General features: G+C 43.9%; 1 protein-coding gene across 2 annotated transcripts in view; it reads left to right on the plus strand.

Moving 5' to 3' along the window:
- Positions 1–21,478, plus strand: part of LOC132510109 (zinc finger protein 211-like) — a 39,579-nt gene that overhangs the window by 11,142 nt on the left and 6,959 nt on the right. The window contains exons 2-5 of one of the 2 annotated variants that reach the window (XM_060131892.1): positions 5,365–5,455; positions 11,140–11,464; positions 13,779–13,905; positions 15,175–18,074. In XM_060131892.1, the coding sequence (XP_059987875.1) occupies positions 11,432–11,464; positions 13,779–13,905; positions 15,175–16,472 (1,458 nt within the window). In that variant the 5' untranslated portion in view covers positions 5,365–5,455; positions 11,140–11,431 and the 3' untranslated portion in view covers positions 16,473–18,074. Of the gene's footprint in view, positions 1–5,364; positions 5,456–11,139; positions 11,465–13,778; positions 13,906–15,174; positions 18,075–21,478 lie in introns of those variants that run through there. The other variant, XR_009537235.1, reaches the window with a different exon arrangement.

Below are 21,478 nucleotides of genomic sequence, written 5' to 3' on the forward strand. Positions count from 1 at the left end.
CTTAATATTTCCTGCAAAAAGGTAGTTATTTTAGAGATGAGATCAGATTCAGAATTATTCATTTTTCTCTTTTGTAGGATTATGATCAATGTAGTCAGTGTGTCAACTGCACCTGAGTCACTCTGTAATCTAAGAGCTTTAGCAGCCATTGATAATTATTGCCTGTACCATCAATGTAGGTCATGGTTCTACCCTCCCTTTTCCTGTATTAGGTGGAACATGTTTTTTACAGACAAGAAAGGTATTGGAGGAGAAGTGCAGATAGAAAAAAAATATGCAAAAATATCTGGATTCGGGCTTCCCTGGTGGCGCAGTGGTTGAGAGTCCGCCTGCCAATGCAGGGGACACGGGTTCATGCCCTGGTCCGGGAAGATCCCACATGTCGCGGAGCGGCTAGGCCCATGAGCCATGGCCGCTGGGCCTGCGTGTCCGGAGCCTGTGCTCCGCAATGGGAGAGGCCACAACAGTGAGAGGCCCACGTACCACAAAAAAAACCTGGATTCTTTTTATCTCTCCTTTCTCAGTGTGATGATTTGATCCTTTGCCATTCTCCAAACTGAGGGGTTTTGTTTTTTTTAGTAGTAGTAAACGTAAAGGATTTTTACAAATTTATTCTTTAATCCATTGTAGATGCAGTTGACCCTTAAACTGTGGGGGTTAGGGGTGTCGACCCCCTACACAGTCAAAAATTTGAGTGTAACTTTTGATTCCCCCAAAACGTAATTACTAATAGCCTACTCTTGACCAACACATATTTTCTATGTTATATGTATTTTATACTTAAAGGTAGAGAAAAGAAAATGCTCTTGAGAAAATCATAAGGAAAAGAAAATACATTTACAGTATTGTACTGTATTTATGGATGGCCAACAGGCATGTGAAAAGATGCTCAACATTGTTAATAATCAGAGAAATGTAAATCAAAACCACAATGAGATATCCCTTCACACCTGTCAGAATGGCTATCACCAAAAAGACCACTGGATTTCCCTGGTGGCACAGTGGTTAAGAATCTGCCTGCCAGTGCAGGGGACACAGCTTCCAGCCCTGGTCTGGGAAGATCCCACATGCTGCGGAGCAGCTAAGCCGTGCACCACAACTACTGAGCCTGCACTCTAGAGCCTGTGAGCCACAACTATGGAGCCCATGTACCACAACTACTGAAGCCCGAGCGCCTAGAGCCTGTGCTACACAACAAAGAGAAGCCACCAATGAGAAGCCCGCACACCTCAACGAAGAGTAGCCCCAGCTCGCTGCAATTAGAGAAAGCTCATGTGCAGCAAGAAAACCCAATGCAGCCAAAAAACAAAACAAAACAAAACAAAAACCCACAAATAGCAAGGATGTGGAGAAAAGAGAACCCTCCTATGCTGTTAGCGGGAGTGTAAATTGGTGCAGCCACTGTGGAAAAGAATATGGAGGTTCCTCAAAATAACTAGAACTACCATATGATCCAGCAATGCCACCCCTGGCTATTTATCCAAACAAACAAACAAAACCCCACTGGGCTTCCCTGGTGGCGCTAGTGGTTGAGAGCCTGCCTGCTAATGCAGGGGACACGGGTTCTAGCCCTCGTCTGGGAGGATCCCGCATGCCGCGGAGCGACTAGGCCTGTGAGCCACAAGTACTGAGCCTGCGCATCTGGAGCCTGTGCTCCGCAACAAGAGAGGCCGCGATAGTGAGAGGCCCGTGCACCGCGATGAAGAGTGGCTCCCGCTTGCCACAACTAGAGAAAGCCCTCGCACGGAAACGAAGACCCAACACAGCAAAAATAAATTAATTAATTAATAAAGTGTCTCAGGTTGATGTGTTTAAAAAAAAACCCACTAATTTGAAAAGATACATGTACCCCAGTGTTCATAGCAGCATTATTTACAGTAGCTAAGATATAGAAGCAACCTAAGCGTCCATCAAAAATGAGTAGATAAAGAAGATGTGGGATATATAAATGTATATATCTTTGATATATGTATTATATATATTATGTGTATATATTTAATAGAATAGAATACTACTCAGCCCTAAAAAGAATGGAGTTTTGCATATGCAACAACATGAATGGACTTGGAGTGTATTATGCTTAGTGAAATAATTCAAAGAGAAAGGTAAATACTGTATGATATCACTTATATGTGGAATCTAAAAAAGAAGACAAACTGGTGAAGATAACAAAAAAGAAACAGGGACTTCTCTGGTGGTCCAGTGGTTAAGAACCTGCCTTCCAATGCAGGGGACTCAAGTTTGATCCCTGGTTGGGGAACTAAGATCCCACATGCCACGGGGCAACTAAGCCTGCTCATTGCAACTACTGAGCACTTTAGCCCACGTGCCGCAACTGCTGAGGTCTCAAGCCACAACTAGGACTTGATGCAGCCAAAAATTAAATCACTAAAAATATGTTAAAAAGACTCACAGATATAGAGTACAAACTAGTGGTTACTAGCGAGGATAGCGAAGGGGAGGGGCAAGATAGAAGTAGGGGATTTAGACGTACAAACTACTACGTATAAAATAGGCTACAAGGATATATTGTACATAAGGAATATAGGCAATATTTTATAACTGTAAATGGAGTATAACCTTTAAAAAGGGTGAATCACTATGTTGTACACCTGAAGCTTATTGTAAATCAGCTCTACCTTAATTAAAAAATAAGATAATGTGAAAAAGAAATTCATATTTATAGGTATAATAATTCATGTGTTAATAATAAAGCAGCAGTATGATTTCTTCATAATAGTCTAGCCTATACACTAATGAATGAATGATCATAACATTTTTATGGCATACAGTATTACAGTTCTATTCATATGAGTTACCTGTGATGACAGGTTGATATGCAGTTTCTCCAATTAAGAGAAAAGGAGAGAGATACTATATAATAATATAATTCTTTGAAAGCAAAGTTATAAAACAGTAAAAAACTAACACATTATTAATTTTATATTAAATATCACTCACCTTATTCCTATGTAAGGATGGGCTATCCACTTCAATACAAGTCTTTTTTTTTTTTTTTGGCTGCCCCACGCATCATGTGGGATCTTAGTTCCCTGACCAGGGATTGAACCCATGCCCCCTGCAGTGGAAGCGTGGAGTCCTAACCCTTGGACCGCCAGGGGATATCTCAATACAAGTCTTGAACACAGTGTTCTACATGATGAATACTTAGGCAATGATGATGATGACACAAAAATTCTCATACAGTTCTTACCATACAGTTATTAGATTTTCACACAAAGACACACACACATACACAACAGATAAGTTTATTAACTGTAAGTCATGATGATTATTTACTGTTCACTAAGTGGAAGTGGATCATCATAAAGGTCTTCATCCTTGGTGTCTTCATGTTGAGTAGGCTGAGGAGGGGGAGGAAGAGTAGGGATCGGTCTTGCCGTCTCAGGGTGGCAGAGGTGATAGAGGTGGAGGAGGTGGAAGGGGAGGCTGGAGAGGCAGGCATGCTTGGTCGAACTTCACAGAAATACATAATTTCTGTCCAACTTCTTTACTTTTTCATTTCTTTAAAAATGTTTCTGTATGGTACCAATCCTTCTTCCACTGTCTGCCTTAGTTTCAGTGCCCGTATCATACAAGGGTCCATGTTGTAAAAGAAGTCAAAAGCAGTCTTGAATAGTCAGAACCCTTCTGCTAGATTGTCTAATGTCAATTTATTTTCAGGCCCTGATGCTTCTACATCATCTTCCTCGTCGTCTGGCACTGGTTCAGAAGCACTCGTCTCCATCAGGTCGTCTTCGTGAATTCCTCTGGTGTGGTGTTCAGTTAGCTCTTGAATTTCTCCAAGATCCACATCTTGAAACCCTTCACCTTCACACCCTTTTTTTGGTCAGATCCACAATCTCTTTCCTGGTTTCCTTGATTGGCTTTGTTTTATTTATTTATTTATTTTAACTTATTTATTTTATTTTTGGCTGTGTTGGGTCTTCATTGCTGCATGCGGGCTTTCTCTAGTTGCAGCGAGTGGGGGTTACTCTTTGTTGCGGTGCGCAGGCTTCTCATTGTGGTGGCTTCTCGTTGCAGAGCACGGGCTCTAGACACATGGGCTTCAGTTGTTGCAGCACGTGGGCTCAGTAGTTGTGGCACACAGACTTAGTTGCTTTGCGGCATGTGGGATCTTCCTGGACCAGGGCTCGAACCTGTGTCCCCTGCATTGGCAGGCAGATTCTTAACCACTGCGCGACCAGGGAAGCCCAATTGGCTTTGTTTTAAATCCTGTGAAGTCATCTGGACACAGTTTTCTCCAGTATGAATTTATTGTTTCAAGCTTTATGGTTTTCACAGCTCTTTCTATAGCAACAATAGCGTCTTCAATGGTGTAAACCTTCCCAACTTCCATGATGATTTCTTTATCAGGATTCTCTTCCATAGCATTGATAATCTTTCCATAGAGTACTGTATGTAATGAGGCTTACAGGTTCTAGAGACTGAATTAGAGGCATGTGTTTGGGGGCAAGTAGACCACTTTAAGGCATTTGGTGTTGAACTCATTGGCTTCTGTGTGACCAGGGGCATTGTCCAATTTAAAAGAACTCTGGGGCTTCCCTGATTATGAGGATGCAGCATGATTTATTCAGTCTCCCATTGATAGATACTACGTTGATTAATCTTTTATTATAAAACAATCGATACTAAATAGCTTTGTTATTACAAAAGACTTGCTCTTGTTGTTAAATTAAAACAATTTGCTATGTGAGCAAATCAATTTTCTGGTAGATTCAAATAAAATCAGTCTCTAACATACTTTCTAAATTGATGGAGTAGTTTCTACTAACATTACTTTGCATATTATCTTCATTCAGACTGGGTTGGGATCCTTGGAAATTCCTCACTCTTTATAGCTTTGTAACTCAAATTGGGGCATGGGTTGAGACCTCTGTGGGTCAGTTGGTCTTTGCTAGCAAGTTGGTTCTTTCTCTAAAGGGATCATCTACCAATGGCATGTTTTGGATTGAATGATGCTGGAAGTCAACATGTCTTCTGTTTACACAGAAAGGGTATGGAGCTTTCCCCCAGCATGACTTGCTTCCTGAGTAGTTTCTAGGCCATTAACCTTTGTCCCAGTACCTCTTTGGGGATCAAATTCTTAGCTCCATCCACTGAGTACATTGGCTTCTCCTATTTCCTCGACTGTATCCTGAAACTCCTGGTATATATTAACATTCCTGTGAGAGTAGCGAGGAGCAGAAAGAGAAGTATGGGGGCGGGGGGAAACATATGCATATCTTCCTGGGATATTCCAGATAGATTGAGAGGAGATATCGTCTGTATCTGTGATATTGATGTAATGTGTTTGAGCCTTGCGGTCTGGGCTAATGACTCTATTGTCTTTGTTCTTTACAGATAAAAGCAGTAAGTCCAATACATTCTCAGCAATAGACCTTCTTCTGGACCTTCCTATGAAGCCAGAACCACATGCACCATCCTGATCCTGGTGAGCATGTTTGGCTTTTTTACTTATTCACATCTATTTTGTCCTTTTAGATGGCCCTAGTTGTAAACCCAAACTGTTGGCTGATGAAAACGTTTCTTCACTTGCGTCTTTGTTTCTCAACATTTTGTCCCTTTGTGCTGGTTAGCAGTGAAAACCCTGTCTCTAAGTTCTGGTTGTGTGGTGGGTAAGGCAAACACCTTTTTTCCAAATACGGCCTCTGAGCTCTAAGTTCCCTCCAGGACATTCAATCGTGTATTTAATAAATTTTTCTTTTTATGTTTATAGTCTTATAAACTATGTCAGTTATTCTGTTGGGAATTTTGCATCCACTATTGAATAATAATTGAAATAACTCATAGTAGTTGTAGGACACAAAAGAAACTGTCGAGGAAAGGGGAACCCTTCCAAGGCCGAAGAGTGGGCTCTTGTCTTACACTAGGAAGTGAATTGTCCGAGGAGACACATGTGCTGACAAAGCAAGAGACTTTATTGGGAAGTGACGCCCGGGCAGAGAGCGGCAGGGTGAGGGAGCCCAGGAAGAACTGCTCTGCCATGTGGCTCACAGTCTCAGGTTTTATGGTGACGGGATTAGCTTCCAGGTTGTCTCTGGCCAGTCATCTCGCTTGGCCCATAGTCTGACTTAGGGTCCTTCCTGGTGGCTCACACATCTCTCAGCCAAGATGGATCCAGTGAGAAGGGGTCTGGGAGGTTGGTCGACTCCTCCCTCTTTTGGCCCCTCCCCGTTAGTTTTTGGGTTAGCCTTCTGCTGCCGCACCTTGTTCCTTATCAAAACCTCCTGTTGTGAGACAGCTCAGGCAAGCAGGCCTGGCCAAGGCAGGTGGTTTTGGTCACCAGTTCCCTAACGAAACTATTGTGTAAATAGTTATTCAAAGATGTTACTCTAAAGTAACGTATGGCTTTTTCAGGTTTTGGGAGTTTGATGGTAGAAATCCCATGCTGATTTGAATTTTTTTTTTTTAATAACCCCAGTTCTTTGATTATTAAGGGAAGGGCTCTGAATCTGCTCCTTTATCTTTTTTTTTTAATTGGAGTATAATTAGTTTACAATGTTGTGTTTCTGCTGTACAAGTGAGTCAGCTCTATGTATACATATATCCCCTCCCTCCCTCCCTCCTAGGTCCCGCCCATATAGGTCATCACAGAGCACCAAGCTGAGCTCCCTGTGCTATACCCTGTGCTATACCGCTGGTTCCCACAGCTATCTGTTTTACACATGGTAGTGTATTCATGTCAAACCTAATCTCTCCCAGTTCATCCCACCGTCCCCTTCCCCTTCTGTGTTCACACACCCATTGTCTATGTCTGCGTCTCTATTTGTGCCCTAGAATTATGTTCATCTGTACCATTTTTTTAGATTGCACATACATGCATTGATATACAATATTTTTTTTTCTCTTTCTGATTTCACTCTGTATGACAGACTCTAGGTCCATCCACATCTGTACAAATGACCCACTTTCATTCCTTGTTATGGCTGAGTAATATTCCATTATGTGTGTGTGTGTGTGTGTGTGTGTGTGTGTGTGTGTGTGTGTGCGCCACATCTTCTTTATCCATTCATGGATAAAGTGTCAGTGGACACTTAGATTGTTTACATGTCCTGGCTATTGTAAATAGTGCTGCAATGAACATTGGGGTACATGACTCTTTTTGAATTGTGGTTTTCTCAGGGTATATGCCCAGTAGTGGGATTGCTGGGTCATATGGTAGTTGTAGTTTTAGTTGTTGTTGTTTTTTTGTGTGTGTGGTATGCGGGCCTCTCACTGTTGTGGCCTCTTCTGCTGTGGAGCACAGGCTCCAGATGTGCAGGCTCAGCGGCCATGGCTCACGGGCCCAGCCGCTCCGTGGCACGTGGGATCTTCCTGGACTGGGGCATGAACCCGTGTCCCCTGCATTGGCAGGCGGATTCTCAACCACTGTGCCACCAGGGAAGCCTGTAGTTTTAGTATTTTAAGGGACCTCCATACTCTTCTCCATATAGTGTAGGAGGGTTCCCTTTTCTCCACACCCTCTCTAGCATTTATTGTTTGTAGATTTTTTGATGATGGCCATTCTGACCACTATGAGGTGATACCTCATCGTAGTTTTGACTTGCATTTCTCTAATAATTAGTGATGTTGAGCATCTTTTCATGTATTTGTTGGTCATCTGTATGTCTTCTTTGGAGAAATGTCTATTTAGGTCTTCCACCAATTTTTTGATTGGGTTTTTTTTGATATTGAACTGCTTGAGTTGTTTGTATATTTGGAAGATTAATCCTTTGTCAGTTGCTTCATTTGAAAATATTTTCTCCCATTCTGAGGGTTGTCTTTTTGTCTTGTTTATGGTTTCCTTTGCTGTGCAAAAGGTTTTAAGTTTTATTAGGTCCCATTTATTTTTGTTTTTATTCTCAATACTGTAGGAGGTGGGTCAAAAATTTAGGTCTTTAATCTATTTTGAGTTTATTTTTGTGTATGGTGTTGGGGAGTGTTCTAATTTCATTATTTTACATGTAGCTGTCCAGTTTTCCCAGCAACTCTTATTGAAGAAGCCATCTTTGCTCCATTGTATATTCTGGCCTCCTTTGTCATAGATTAGGTGACCATAGGTGTGTAGGTATATCTCTGAGCTTTCTATCCTGTTCCATTGATCTATATTTCTGTTTTTGTGCCAGTACCATACTGTCTTGATTACCGTAGTAGCCCTGTAGTGTAGCCTGAGGTCAGGGAGTCTGATTAATTTTTTGTTCTAATTCTGTGAAAAATGCCATTGGTAATTTGATAGGCGTTGTGTTGAATCTGTAGATTGTTTTGGCTAGTATAGTCATTTTTACAATATTGATTCTTCCAATCCAAGAACATGGTATATCTCCCCATCTGTTTGTGTCATCTTTGATTTCTTTCATCAGTGCCTTATAGTTTTCTGAGTACAGGTCTTTTACCTCCTTAGGTAGGTTTATTCCTAGGTCTTTTATTCTTTTCGTTGCAATGGTAAATGGGAGTGTTTCCAAAATTTCTATTTCTGTGCATTAATTTTGCATCCTGCTACTTTACCAAATTCATTGATTAGCTCTAGTAGTTTTCTGGTGGCATCTTTAGGATTTTCTATGTACAGTATCATGTCATCTGCAAACAGTGACAGTTTTACTTCTGCTTTTCCAATTTGTATTCCTTTTATTTCTTTTTCTTCTCTGATTTCTGTGGCTAGAACTTCCAAAACTATGTTGAATAATAGTGGCAAGAGTGGACATCCTTGTCTTTTTCCTGATCTTAGAGGAAATGCTTTCAGTTTTTCACAATTGAGAATGATGTTTGCTGTGGGTTTGTCATATATGATTGTTATTATGTTGAGGTAGGTTACCTCTATGCCCACTTTCTGGAGAGTTTTTATCATAAATGAGTTTTGAATTTTGTCAAAAGCTTTTTTTGCATCTATTGAGAAGATCATATGGTTTTTATTCTTTAATTTGTTAATATGGTGTATCACATTGATTTGTGTATATTGAAGAATCCTTGCATCTCTGGGATAAATCCCACTTGATCATGGTGTATGATCCTTTTAATGTGTTGTTGGGTTCTGTTTACTAGTATTTTGTTGACGATTTTTGCATCACTGTTCATCAGTGATATTGGTCTGTAATTTTCTTTTTTTGTGATACCTTTGTCTGGTTTTGGTATCAGGGTGATGGTGGCCTCGTAGAATGAGCTTGGGGAAGAGTTTGAAAAGGATAGGTGTTAACTCTTCTCTAAATGTTTGTTGGAATTCACCTGTGCAGCCACCTGGTCCTGGACTTTTGTTTGTTGGAAGACTTTTAATTACAGTTTCAATTTCATTACTTGTGATTAGTCTGTTTATATTTTCTAATTTTTCGTGGTTCAGTCTTGGAAAGCTGTATGTTTCCAAGAATTTGTCCATTTCTTCCAGGTTGTCCATTTTATTGGCATAGAGTTGCTTGTAGTAGTCTCTTATGATCCTTTGTATTTTTGCGGTGTCAATTGTAGTTTCTCCTTTTCATTTCTTTTTAAAAATTATTTATTTATTTTTGGCACACATCCTTCTCTCTAGTTGTGACAGGCTGGCTTGAGTGTGTGGCTCAGTAGTTGCAGCGTGCGGGCTTAGTTACCCCACAGCATGTGGGATCCTAGTTCCCCAACCAGGGATCGAACCAGCACCCCCTGCATTGCAAGACAGTTTCTTTATTTTAAAAAAATTACTTAATTTATTTTTTTGGCTACATTGGGTCTTTGTTGTTGTGTTCAGGCTTTTCTCTAGTTGCAGCAAACAGGGGCTACTCTTTGTTGTGGTGCTTGGGCTCTAGGCGCACAGACTTCAGTAGTTGTGGCCTGTGGGCTTAGTTGCTCCACGGCATGTGGGATCTTCCTGGACCAGGGATCGAATCCCTGTCACCTGCATTGGCAGGCACATTCTCAACAACTGTGCCACCAGGGAATCCCGTTTGCTCTTTAGTTCTTCTAGGTCCTTGTTAAACATTTCTTCTATTTTCTCAATTCGTGATTTTTGATCATCTTTACTATCATTATTCTGAATTCTTTTTCACGTAAGTTGCCTATTTCATCTTCATTTATTTGGTCTTGTAGGTTTTTACCTTGCTCCTTCGTCTGTGACATATATTTTTTTGTCATTTCTTTCTTTTTTTTTTTTTTTTTGATGAGTGGGGCTGTGTTCCTGTCTTGCTGGTTGTTTGGCCTGAGGTATCCAGCACTAGAGTTTGTAGGCTGTTGAGTAGAGTCAGGTCTTGGGGAGCTCAGGTCTGACTCCTCATTTCTCCAAAGGATGTTCTTGGAAGATGTCTTTCTGCATGTGTTGATTCTTATCTGCCTCCAGCTCAAGATAATCCCTATGCCAATGTGGCATATTTTGGTCCCCTGCCTTTGTATCTGATAAATTCAGCAGAAACACTCTTTCTCATAGTAAGAGTTGCTTCTTTGCAGGGAGAGTCTTATCATCTCATCAACTGAGGATCTGAATGTTTTCTCTGTGGGGTTTATCTAATGTATTCAGTCTTCAGAGGCTCTGTGTAAGCACTTAGTGACTTACCTAGATGGTCCTTTGAATAGGGCTCTATTACGTGGAATATAAAACCTGTTGTTTCCCCAAGAAAATTATGAGCTTTGTAATGTTTTCTAAATCAAGATCCCAAAAGTTTTCCTTGGTGCAGTTATTGTATTTTTTCAAGAATTCACATATTTTGGAAATGTTTTTAGTGCTTATGAAGTCACACAATTGTTTGTGCATGCACATGCACTTGTAGGGAGTGCTTGTCCCTCGTCAATTTACATGGTATTTTTAGTTAGAACTTCTTAGCATCTTTCATACCAAATGATTTATATACATGTAGATTAGCAAGTCACTGTCACTAAATCATTCTCACAGAAATTGGGTGTGATCTTTGGCAGCTCAATTCAAGAGTGAATACCTCAAGGGAGTTCCCTGGTGGTCCAATGGTTAGGACACTGTTCTTTCAATGCCAAGGGCGGGGGTTCCAGCCCTGGTTGGGAAACTAAGATCCCACAAGCTGCAAGCCATGGCCAAAAAAGTAAATACCTCAAAATATCCTTAAAGATTTTATATCTTCATCTATTTAAACTCATTATGTAGATAAAATATACAGAGGAGTTTTATTGAATGCTTTAATTCAGTGTTTTATTTACTCTTTAATTCAGTGTTTTATTCACTGCTGTGAGAACTACATTGACCAGAGGACCCTAAGCCATCAAATTCACGTCAGCGTGGAGCCAATGAAGGTCCAGGACTGGGGCATTTCCATGTGTGCCATCGTGTCAAGGCGGGATTTCCGGCATTCTCCTAGTGGCAGTCTGTTTCCTACTCAGAGGTTCCACAGCTCTGTGTCTGGTCCGAGGTGACCAAATTAAAGAGGAGACACGACGAAGAGGAATTGTCCTTGCTGTACAGAGTCGAATCTGAAGCACTGGGTTGCTCCACCCACAGACTCCGATGGCGGCGGCAGTGCTGAGGGACACGCCTCAGGTAAACGCTCGTCCTCCAGGCCCTCACCACCCTCACTCCACCAGACACTAAAGCCCCAAGTGTGGGGCGCTTGCTCCTGTACCCGCAGCCCAGGCTCCGGTGTCCAGGATGGTGAGGCAGCCATGGGTGGGGGCCTGGGGCCCTGTTTCTGACAGACAGTGTGATGGTGCGTGGGAGAGTGTCACAGGTGGAGGAATCAGCAGGTGTATGGGTTTGGAGGTCGGAGGATTCGGGAAACCTATTTCTTTAGGGAACAGAGCATTGAGATGGAGTGGCCCCTGGATTGGCAGGCTCAGGGGGTTGTTTCTTCATTCTGAAGGCCCTGGGAACCATGGGGAATTTCAACAAAGAAGACGAAATTTTCCAAGAGGATTTTTAAAGGAAGAACAGACTGGAGAGGTTTGATGACAGTGAAGCACAGGGAGACTGAGTCCTTGTGCAAGTCACATAGCCGCTAAGAGTCAGCACTGAGGACTGAACCCCAGAGTTTAGACAGCCTGAGGTCTCTTTGCTCCAGTGGTGAGCAGAGCTATAATGGAGACCAGAGCCCACTGAGCTCCAGCATGGTTGCCTGCCTCCACTGACCTCTGCCCAGTGGTTCCCATAACAGTTGAAGTGCTTTTAGAATCTACACAAGTAAGGGGTGAGGGTGTCCCAGGGTCTCACTGATCATGACCCTATGCATGTGGTATCTGGGGTTGTGGTATCATGGGACCATTCACCTGCCATTCTCCCAGCTCTTAGTCTGGGACCCTGGAGAAACGTCAACAGAGGCTGGAGGTTATATGGAGGTGTTCCCAATTCCAGAAATTAGTAAAGTCGTCAAGGGCATAGGCACTAGTATGTGCCAGATGCTTGAAGGTGAGGCCAAGCTGGGAATATTCAGGGAAATGTAAGTCTCCTTCTGATGAGAACAGAGTTAGGGAGGCAGGACTCAGGCCTGGAATGTCTCCCTGAGAAGTGGGTGTTGATTTTGGAGGTGGTAGGAGCAGTGGGGGAGTTTGGGTCATAAATGGAGGTGAACTTACACATGACTTAACCTGTTCCATCTAGTTGCAGAAAAGAAAGGTCTAGAAATTTGAGACAGAGTTCAGCATTAGACACACATGGGTGGTGACTGCTTGGTGGATTGGGTGGGGCTTTCTGTCACGTTTAGGAAGGGGAATTCTTGTCCTGGCGGTAATATTATTAACAAATCAGGAAGAAGAGAGTAGATGTCAATTCTGGGTGTCTTTCTTGGGCACCAGCTTGGAGGAAGTGGTCTCTCAGACATAGGTAAAAGGTTTTAAGAGAGGTAGCCATTGAGGGAGGAGAGGATAATCTAGCAGCCACAGTTTCCAAGGGAAGAGTGGACATGAGGTGAATGCAGAGGCCTAGGAGTAACTGAGGCAGGATGACCCTGAGGATTGGGCTGCTGCTTATTCACCATTCTTGACTCACCAGAATTTTGTGGTGACCTTTTGTGGATCCTCCAAGGCTGGTTGATGAGCTTAGGGATGAATAGGACACCTGTGAGTTACTCGGCCTCATGTTACGGGCGGAATTATGACCCCCTAAAGTCTTATGTTGAAGTTTTAATCCCCAGTAACCGAGCATGTGACTGTGTTTGGAGATAGGGATTTTTATTAATATGAACCCTCATCCAACATGTTCAGTGTCCTTGTAATAACAGGAAATTTGGGCTCAGACACAGAAGAAAGGCCAAGTGAAGTCACAGGGAAATGACAGCCATCAATAAGCCAAGGATTGAGGTTGTAAACGCAACCAACCCTGCCAACACTTGAACTGTCAGAAAATGAATTTTTGTTGTTTAAGCTAGCCACTATATGGTACTTTGTTGTGGTAGCCTTAGCAGGAGGTGGGGTCCTGCAGAGGTCTGTAGTAGCAGGGCACTCTCAATGCTGTATGATGAGTAACAGGGAGACAAATGGAATCCCTGTGGCTGTGGGGATGCATTTATGGCGTGCACAGATGCAAGAGATGCTAAGAAAGATGTGCACACAGAGAGGGAGCATGAGCTGATGATTCTACATCTTTGGTATTAGGGACTTAAGAGTGCAGGGTGAGTCTACATTTGGTTGTACCTGGGAGGTATGCTCTGGGGTATCCCAGGGATATGGCCTGGCTGGGGGCTGGTGGGGCCCTGCAGGCAGGACCATGAGGAGAGAGTGACATTAGTGGCACCAGGACCTGGTGTCACCTCCGAGTTGGAGAGCTTGGGAGGAGGGTAAGCTTGGGGTAGATGTGTTAATGATGGGTTGTGGGTCCTTGGGAGAGAGGCTTTTTGTGATTTCATCTCTCCCCATCATGGCAGGGTAGTGTGACCTTTGAAGACGTGGTAGTGTACTTCTCCTGGGAGGAGTGGGGGCTCCTTGATGAGGCTCAGAGATGCCTGTACCACGATGTCATGCTGGAGAACTTTGCACTTGTGACCTCACTGGGTAAGGCCCTCACACCCATCCCAGTACCTTGAGCTAGACTCTGATCTTCTCACAATTGAACAGTAGGTTCTGTCTCCTTTCCCAGTTCCCTGGCTGGGTGCTGTGGTCGACAGGGCTGGGCTGAGCGACTGCCCTCTTCTTGAACCTGCAGCCACTGGTGTGCTGCCCCAGTGAGCCTGATGGATCACACCTTACTTGCCCTCTCCCTGGCTGGGTCCAGATCCATGGCTCCTGCCCAGGTTTTTCTGTCTCCTTTCTGTTGACATTCTTCCTGTCTGTGCCAGCAGTTGCCATTTGATAATATGTTGACTACATTTGGGGACGATGGGCTTTTATTTTTTGGCCATGCCGCATGGCTTGTGGGATCTTAGTTCCCCAACCAGGGATTGAACCTGGACCCTTGGCAGTGAAAGTGCAGAATCCTAACCCCTGGACTGCAAGGGAATTCCCATGGGCTATTCTTATAATATGCAGAATTGCTCTGGGCCAATGCTAGTCCATCACCTGTCCTGTCATTGCCTTAGGACTCAGGTCCCAGGCAGTTGTTCAACTGGGGTTCAGAAAGAAGAGTGCTGGGATGGACATGACTCCAGCCATGGCGAGACGGGCTCAGAGCAGGTCTCTCTTTGGTGAATGGCAGATGACGGAGGGCATGACATCAAGACTGTATTCAGATCATATGGAACCTGTCCTGTGTCCACCAGTGTGTTGATGGTGATGCCAGTGACCACACCTCATTTCTACCTTTCCTGCCTTACTGTGGACACTTCTATAACTTCTGATTCTTCTCTGGGTCCCTGGCTGTCCCCACCTTTCTACTTTCATGTGTCACCTTTTCTCTACTGTTTCCCCTACAATGTTCCCCAAGATTAGGTCCCACATAATGTATTTCAAGGCATGCACATATCATTAAATAGACTGTGAATACCACGTAGTCAGTTGCAACCATATCTTCCTGGGCCTGGATACTTGAACATAGCACTCAAATATCAGCAGCAGCCAAGGCCCTCCTGAAGGGTGTTGGCAGAGAAGTGAATTGGAGATATTTCTTCCTGTGCTGCATGCCACCCTGACAGCCTCCATCTTGCAAGGGCTCCCTACTTCTTAGGGCTTTCAGAGTCCCAGTACTGCAAAGTAGCTTTTTCATCAACCTCATACTGAAAACAATCCAATGGCCTCATTCTTTGGTGTGTCTGACACATTTGTGTTGGGGCTGCCCCACCACCACCAAAGACAACACGCATTTCACCAGCATTTCTGTGCTTTCAGGTTATTGGTATGGAATGGAGGATGAGGAAGCATTTTCTGTGCAGAGTGTTTCTGTAGAACAAATGTCACTGGGCAAGACTCCAACTCCAGATCCATCCATTCAGAAGACTCACCCCTGTGAGAAGTGTGTCATGGCCGGGAGAGACATTTTGTATCTGGCTGAGTACCAAGGATTGCATCCTGGGCAGAAATCATACACCTGTGAGGCATGTGGAAAACAATTTTGGTTCAGTCCAAACAGTCACCAGCACCAGAAGCACAATGATGAGAAGCCATTCAAAAGGGACATAGATAGGGCCTCATTTGTGACAAGCTACAGGTTCCATGTTTCAGGGAAGACCTTCACCTGCGAAGAAGTCGGGAGGGACTTCCTGGCTATGTTGAATCTTCTTCAGCATCAGGCCACTCTCAAAGGGGCAAAGCCACACAGCAGCTTCAGGTGTGGGGAGTCCTTTCATAGCGGAAAAAGTCATTACAAGTATAGTGAGTATGAGAAATTGTTCAGCTATGAATACACACTTTTTCAGGATGAGCAACTTCACACTAGAGAAAGTTACTATGACTGTGAGAAACCCTTTAACCAAAGCTCCATCCTTATTAATTGCCAGAGACCTGACACAGGAGCAAGGTCTTATGAGTGCAGTGAATGTGGGAAATCCTTTAGCCAAAGCTACAGACTCATTCAACACCACAGAAGTCACACTGCAGCAAGGCCTTATAAGTGCAATGAATGTGGAAAAGCCTTCAGCTACAAATTAAGACTTGTGCAGCACCTACAAATTCACACTAAAGTGAGGCCTTATGAGTGTGGCGAATGTGGGAAGTCCTTTAGCTACAGCTCCACTCTCATTAAACACCAGAGAGTTCACACTGGAGCAAGGCCTTATAAGTGTGGTGAGTGTGGGAATTCCTTTAGCCAAAGCTCCAACCTCATTCAGCACCAGAAGATTCACAGTGGAGCGAGGCCTTATAAATGTAGTGAATGTGGAAAATCCTTCAGCTACAAATGCAAACTTGTGCAGCACCTGCGAATTCACACTGGAGAAAGGCCTTATGAGTGTGGGGAATGTGGGAAATCCTTTAGCCACAGCTCCACTCTTAATCAACACCAGAGAATTCACACTGGAGCCAGACCATATAAGTGTGACGAGTGTGAGAAATCCTTTAGCCAAAAGTCCAACCTCATTCAGCACCGGAGAGTACACACAGGAGAAAAGCCTTATGAGTGTGGGGAATGTGGGAAGTCCTTTAGTCAAAGCTCCCACATCATTCAACACAGAAAACTTCACACCAGATAACCTCATGAATGCAGTGACTGGGAGAAAATCAGTTACAGCCAAATGGTCTGTAATTAAACAAGTTCACAGCCTGGATAAAATTTATTTGTGCAGCAAAGTTGGGAAAACCTTCATCTAAAGGTCTCTGAGACCTACAGGGAACATGGGTTTTCAGTGTACTAGAACTAGAGTGTTTTTGTGAGGGAACCATCTGCTTGACATTGAACCTTATACAGCTGAGCATCCAGAGTAGGAAGGTTCCCCAGGAGTTCTAGGTTTGTGGAAAGCTATTAGGATCCTCTTTGCATATTCTACTGCTGGCTCTGTTGCCTGAATTATGTTCCTTCCAGTTTCTGTGGCAGAAGCCTCACCTCTACCACTTAGTAGTTTCCAGGTTCCAGTAGTATGTATGTCCCTTGCAGTGATCAGGGAAGGCAGATGTCTCTGTCCCATTCTCTACAGAACAGTAAGGAGGAGTAATTTTCAAGGGAGGAAGCACCTCTAGTGCCTCTGAGAAGTATAAATCAGTTCCCTTTTCCCAAGGATATCACATAATGCTGAGCACTACTGTGGGGAAGCTGTTCCCCGGGTACTGCAAAGGAATCACGTGCCTTCATGTCTAGAATTGGGTTTTCTGGTGTTGGTTGTAAGACAGGGGTGAGGCTGGAACCTAAATTCACACACAGTGGATGTGATTCATATGCACTGGAGGAGGCTGTGGCAGTGAGAGAGGTGTGCCTCTTCTAAACATGCCTCCACAAATATTCAGTGACTGTGGCTACATTGTGTTGGATGAGGTGTACATGCCATAGCTGTGTACTTCCTGTAGCTGCGGTCATTGTCAGAGCATATAAAGCTTTGTATATTTGTGTAGCCTCTGGGCTGCTTGCTCACTCTAAGGATACTGCTGCATGGAGAAGAAAATGAAAATAGAAGGGAGATCTTGAAGCCCAGAGATACAGTTTTTGTGACCTAGCAGCTGTTCCTGCCAACTCAGAAATGATCTTTATGAATACTTTCTGCCCTGTTGGAGGGCTGCCTCCCAAGCTTTCTAAACATCTGGTTATGAAAAAAATGGGGAATTAGATTTCTATTTAAACAAATTCTTACAAAGGTTTATTGACATATAATTGATTTAAATTGTACAGTATGGTTAGTTTTGACATAGTGTAAAAACCATGAAATCATTAAAAATAATGCTGATGGTTATCATATCTGTAATTCATAGTTACTTCCCGTGTATTTTTGGCCACACCACACAGCTTGTGGGATCAAGCCTGGGTCGTGGCAGTGAAAGCCCAGAATCCTAACCCCTCGGCTACCAGAGAATACCCTTTTAAAATCTCTTTCTGCCCTCACAACTACTGATTTACTCTTTCACAGTAAATTAGTTTGTTTCATAGAATTTTGTTTAATTTTTAAAAATTGTTTTCCCTCCATGCTGCATAATTATTTTCTGATTCATAAATGTTTGCTTATGTAAATACTTCATTCTTTTTATAGCTGAGTACTATATCCTGTCTAGATGAACCACAATTTGTTTACCCACTTTTCTGTTAATGGCCATTTTGGCTTGTTTCCAATTTTCGGCTGTTACAAATAAAGCCTTATGTATATACACAATGGAAAGGCACAGGCATGAAGCCTCTTTGTTTTGTTCATGTTAGAGGTAACTTGTTGCATCTTGCCACACTATATTACTGAATTATATAACACATAAACGTCTTCAGAGTCCATTTCTAAGATGTAAACCTTTCATAACTCCAATATCAGTGCTCAGACATCCCACTTTAAAGCTTTTGTGTTTCATAAATCTCTTAACCTCTAGGTAGGTAGCTATTACATCTCTGAAGTTCCCCAATCATTCCACTAGAGTTTGCAACATGTTTGCAACATTCTATATGTGGTTTGTTGGGTCTCTCAAACTATTTAACATGCTGACCACCCCGCCAATTTGAAGACATTAGGGTGCGCAAGTTGAAGTGTCTTGATGGTGCACATCTGTGGCATTGTTTTTACTACCAGAGCTCCACACAGCCAGGAAATTTTTCAGGTACTGTATGTGCAAGAGTGTGAGGAACTGTCCTTCCTACACCCTAATGCCCAACCCTTCTGGTGTAAATTTGCAAAGGAAGGGTGAACCCGTGGAACACCCCCATCCTTCCTTGGACCCTAACAAAGGCAGAGCTTCAAGGTCCATGCTCCCTGAACCCACAACCTCACTGTGGTATGCCCCCAGGGTGCCCCTCCAGGCTCTGTGAATAATGTTCCTCAAGCTTGATAGTTTCGAAGTGCTTCCTACCACCTCTTGCAGTTCTCTTATGATGATCATAGGTAGGAAGCACTTCAAAAAACTAAGATTTAAAAAAAAAAAAACTAAGATAACTGCAAGGGGTGGCCCAGCCACAGTGTTGGTTGGCCCTGGTGTAGGTATAAGTGTCTTTTCCAGGTGAGCCTTGGGCATTCCCAGCTGAGTCACTACTGCCACTAGGCTGGGAACCAGAACATACTAGCCTCAGTGACTTGAAAGGAGTGAAAAAACCTGTCACTTCACGTGGTACTAAAAAGTACCCCCTCCTCAGAGAGCACTCCACAATTATAAGCAGAAAAAAATCACAACCTGTATGTAATTTTTTGTAAAGCACAGTAAGTGCACCAAGGGAAATATTTGAACCCTGACTTTTGCAAGACTTTAACTGTAGTGGTAAAGTGGAATAGAATCCGACATAAAAACATAGGAAACTTCTTATGGAATATTTCTATTATTGTCACATTAACAGTATTTTTAATCACCCTAGAATGTTTTCTTTAAAACACTCTTCACCCTGTAATAGGTATAAATCCACTTCACTTGGGAAACTTGGAATTTTAATAAACATTTGTTAAGAGAAATATCCCTAAGCAAATCACAATATCTTTGGCAGGATACATAATAAATTGATGACAAAGTTTAACTTCAACTCCATCCAGTGATATCTTTGAATGAGGAGGAAGGGGGATTGGGAAAGTACAAGGGGAAAAAACGTACGTTTTTATATGTTTGCTTTAAAAAGTGCTCTGGGGAGTTGATAGATGGATTTAGTCAGCCAGGATTAGCTAGGGGAAAACATCCAATCCCTGAAAACTGCTTGGTGTCAGGGAAGAGTCATCAAAAGATGCTGAGACCTGAGAAGTAACCCCACACATGGCTGTGTTGAATTTCCTTCAGCCCTCAAAATTCCTTAACTTTCACAGTAGAAACTTGGAAGGGAGAATAAGAAAAAAGCCAGCTTCATGAAACTGGCCCAAAATGGGGGAAATGCACATCAAAACATTTATTTGTCGCTTTTAAACACACCTACTTAAAAATCCCTACTGTGTGTGCCACACATTATTGTAAAAAAATAATTTTAATTATTTTTAATTATGAAAATTAATAAAATGTTTAATAGGATAAAAGTTTCTAAGGAGAAAGTCTGACTTAGAGTAACAAGTGCAGGGGATTGGGCTCTAAATTAAATTTTGGGGGGGGTGGGAAAAAGCCTCATGGGTAGGGCTTCCCTGGTGACATAGTGGTTGAGAATCTGCCTGCCAATGCAGGGGACACAGGTTCAATCCCTGGTCCGGGAAGATCCCACATGCCAGGGAGCAACTAAGCCCGTGTGCCTCAACTACTGAGCCTGTGAGCCACAACTACTGCACCCACATGCCACAACTACTGAAGCCTGTGCGCCTAACAGCCCCTGCTCCACAGTGAGAGAAGCTACAGCAATGAGAAGCCTGTGCACTGCAAGGAAGCCTAGCCCACGCTTGCCATAACTAGAGAAAGCCCATGTAAAGCAACAAAGACCCAACACACAGGCAAAAATAAATAAATTTATTATTTTTTTAAAAGCCTCATGGGTAAAGGATGTTCCAGACCCACATTTGATGAAGGTGAGGGCATGAGATTTGGGGGTGTGGGAGGAAACACCATAGTAACATGCCTGAGGCCAGAATATACTTTCAGCTGTTCAAGGAAAAGAAGGCCAGTGCAGAGGTCAGAGATGTCACTGGGCCACAGATAAGACATTGTTCCACTGCAAGGATTCAGATTTCGAAGAAAAGATTTATATTTTTGGCTGGGGTCATCATACTTTGAGAGCACATCCTGTCAAAGGGAAGCACACAATAGGGAGCCCAGCTCACCAACCGTTAAACGCAGGAAGGGGCGAATTGCCATGGGGAAGAGAGGGATGCCCCATTACCCAGAGGTGGTGGAATAGGCCCTGTGGCAGCACTGCCAGCCGCGCACCCGGGAGTTACGCCCCACAGCAACGGATCGTCAAGCAACGCTCAGAGAGGCATAGCCCCAGGAGGAAGCCGGGTCCACAAGTGAGTTCAAGCTGTAAGTGACCACCAGATCCCGCAATTCACGTGAATTTTCGCAGTTGGGGCGTTGTTCATAACTTCACCAGCAGAGGGGCCCCACCGCCAAGAGTCAGACAAACTTCGTTGGCGGGAAACACCCCCCCCAACCCCAGAGGCCGTGGGTCAGGAGGTGCGAGGAGACCTCTGAGGAGTCATAGGGTTTGAAGCCAGGGTGTGCAGCACGACCTTAGGAACCAGCCGAACAGCCCACAGTCGCCCACGAGTTCCCGCCTGCCCCGCGACGCAGAGCGCACACTGCCCGCCGGCCACAGTGTCCTGGCTGCGGGAGGGAGAAATGGGGCCGTGTCCACCTACCGGAACCTCACGCGAGCCCACTGCCTAGACCGTGGGGCCCTCCGTGGGCCTGCCCGCACAGCCTAGTCTGGCCCGGTTCCCACCTCCAGACCCGGGAGACCCGCTCCAACTCCCCTCAGCAGCCGGAGCAGCCCCGGCGGAGGCTGGTCGTTCTGGCCGGGCGGCCGCGGCCTCTTCCCCGTTAGTCTGCAGGTACAATCTCCGGAGGAAGCACGAGGCGCGCCCGCCCGGCACGACCGGGACGATCCCGCCAGTCCCGCCGGCCTCCCGGAACTCGGCTGCAGGCACCGCGGCCGAATCCCATCCCCTGAAGATGTTGCCCG

This window comes from Lagenorhynchus albirostris, chromosome 19, assembly GCF_949774975.1.
Source record: "Lagenorhynchus albirostris chromosome 19, mLagAlb1.1, whole genome shotgun sequence".
NCBI classification, from domain to species: domain Eukaryota; kingdom Metazoa; phylum Chordata; class Mammalia; order Artiodactyla; family Delphinidae; genus Lagenorhynchus; species Lagenorhynchus albirostris.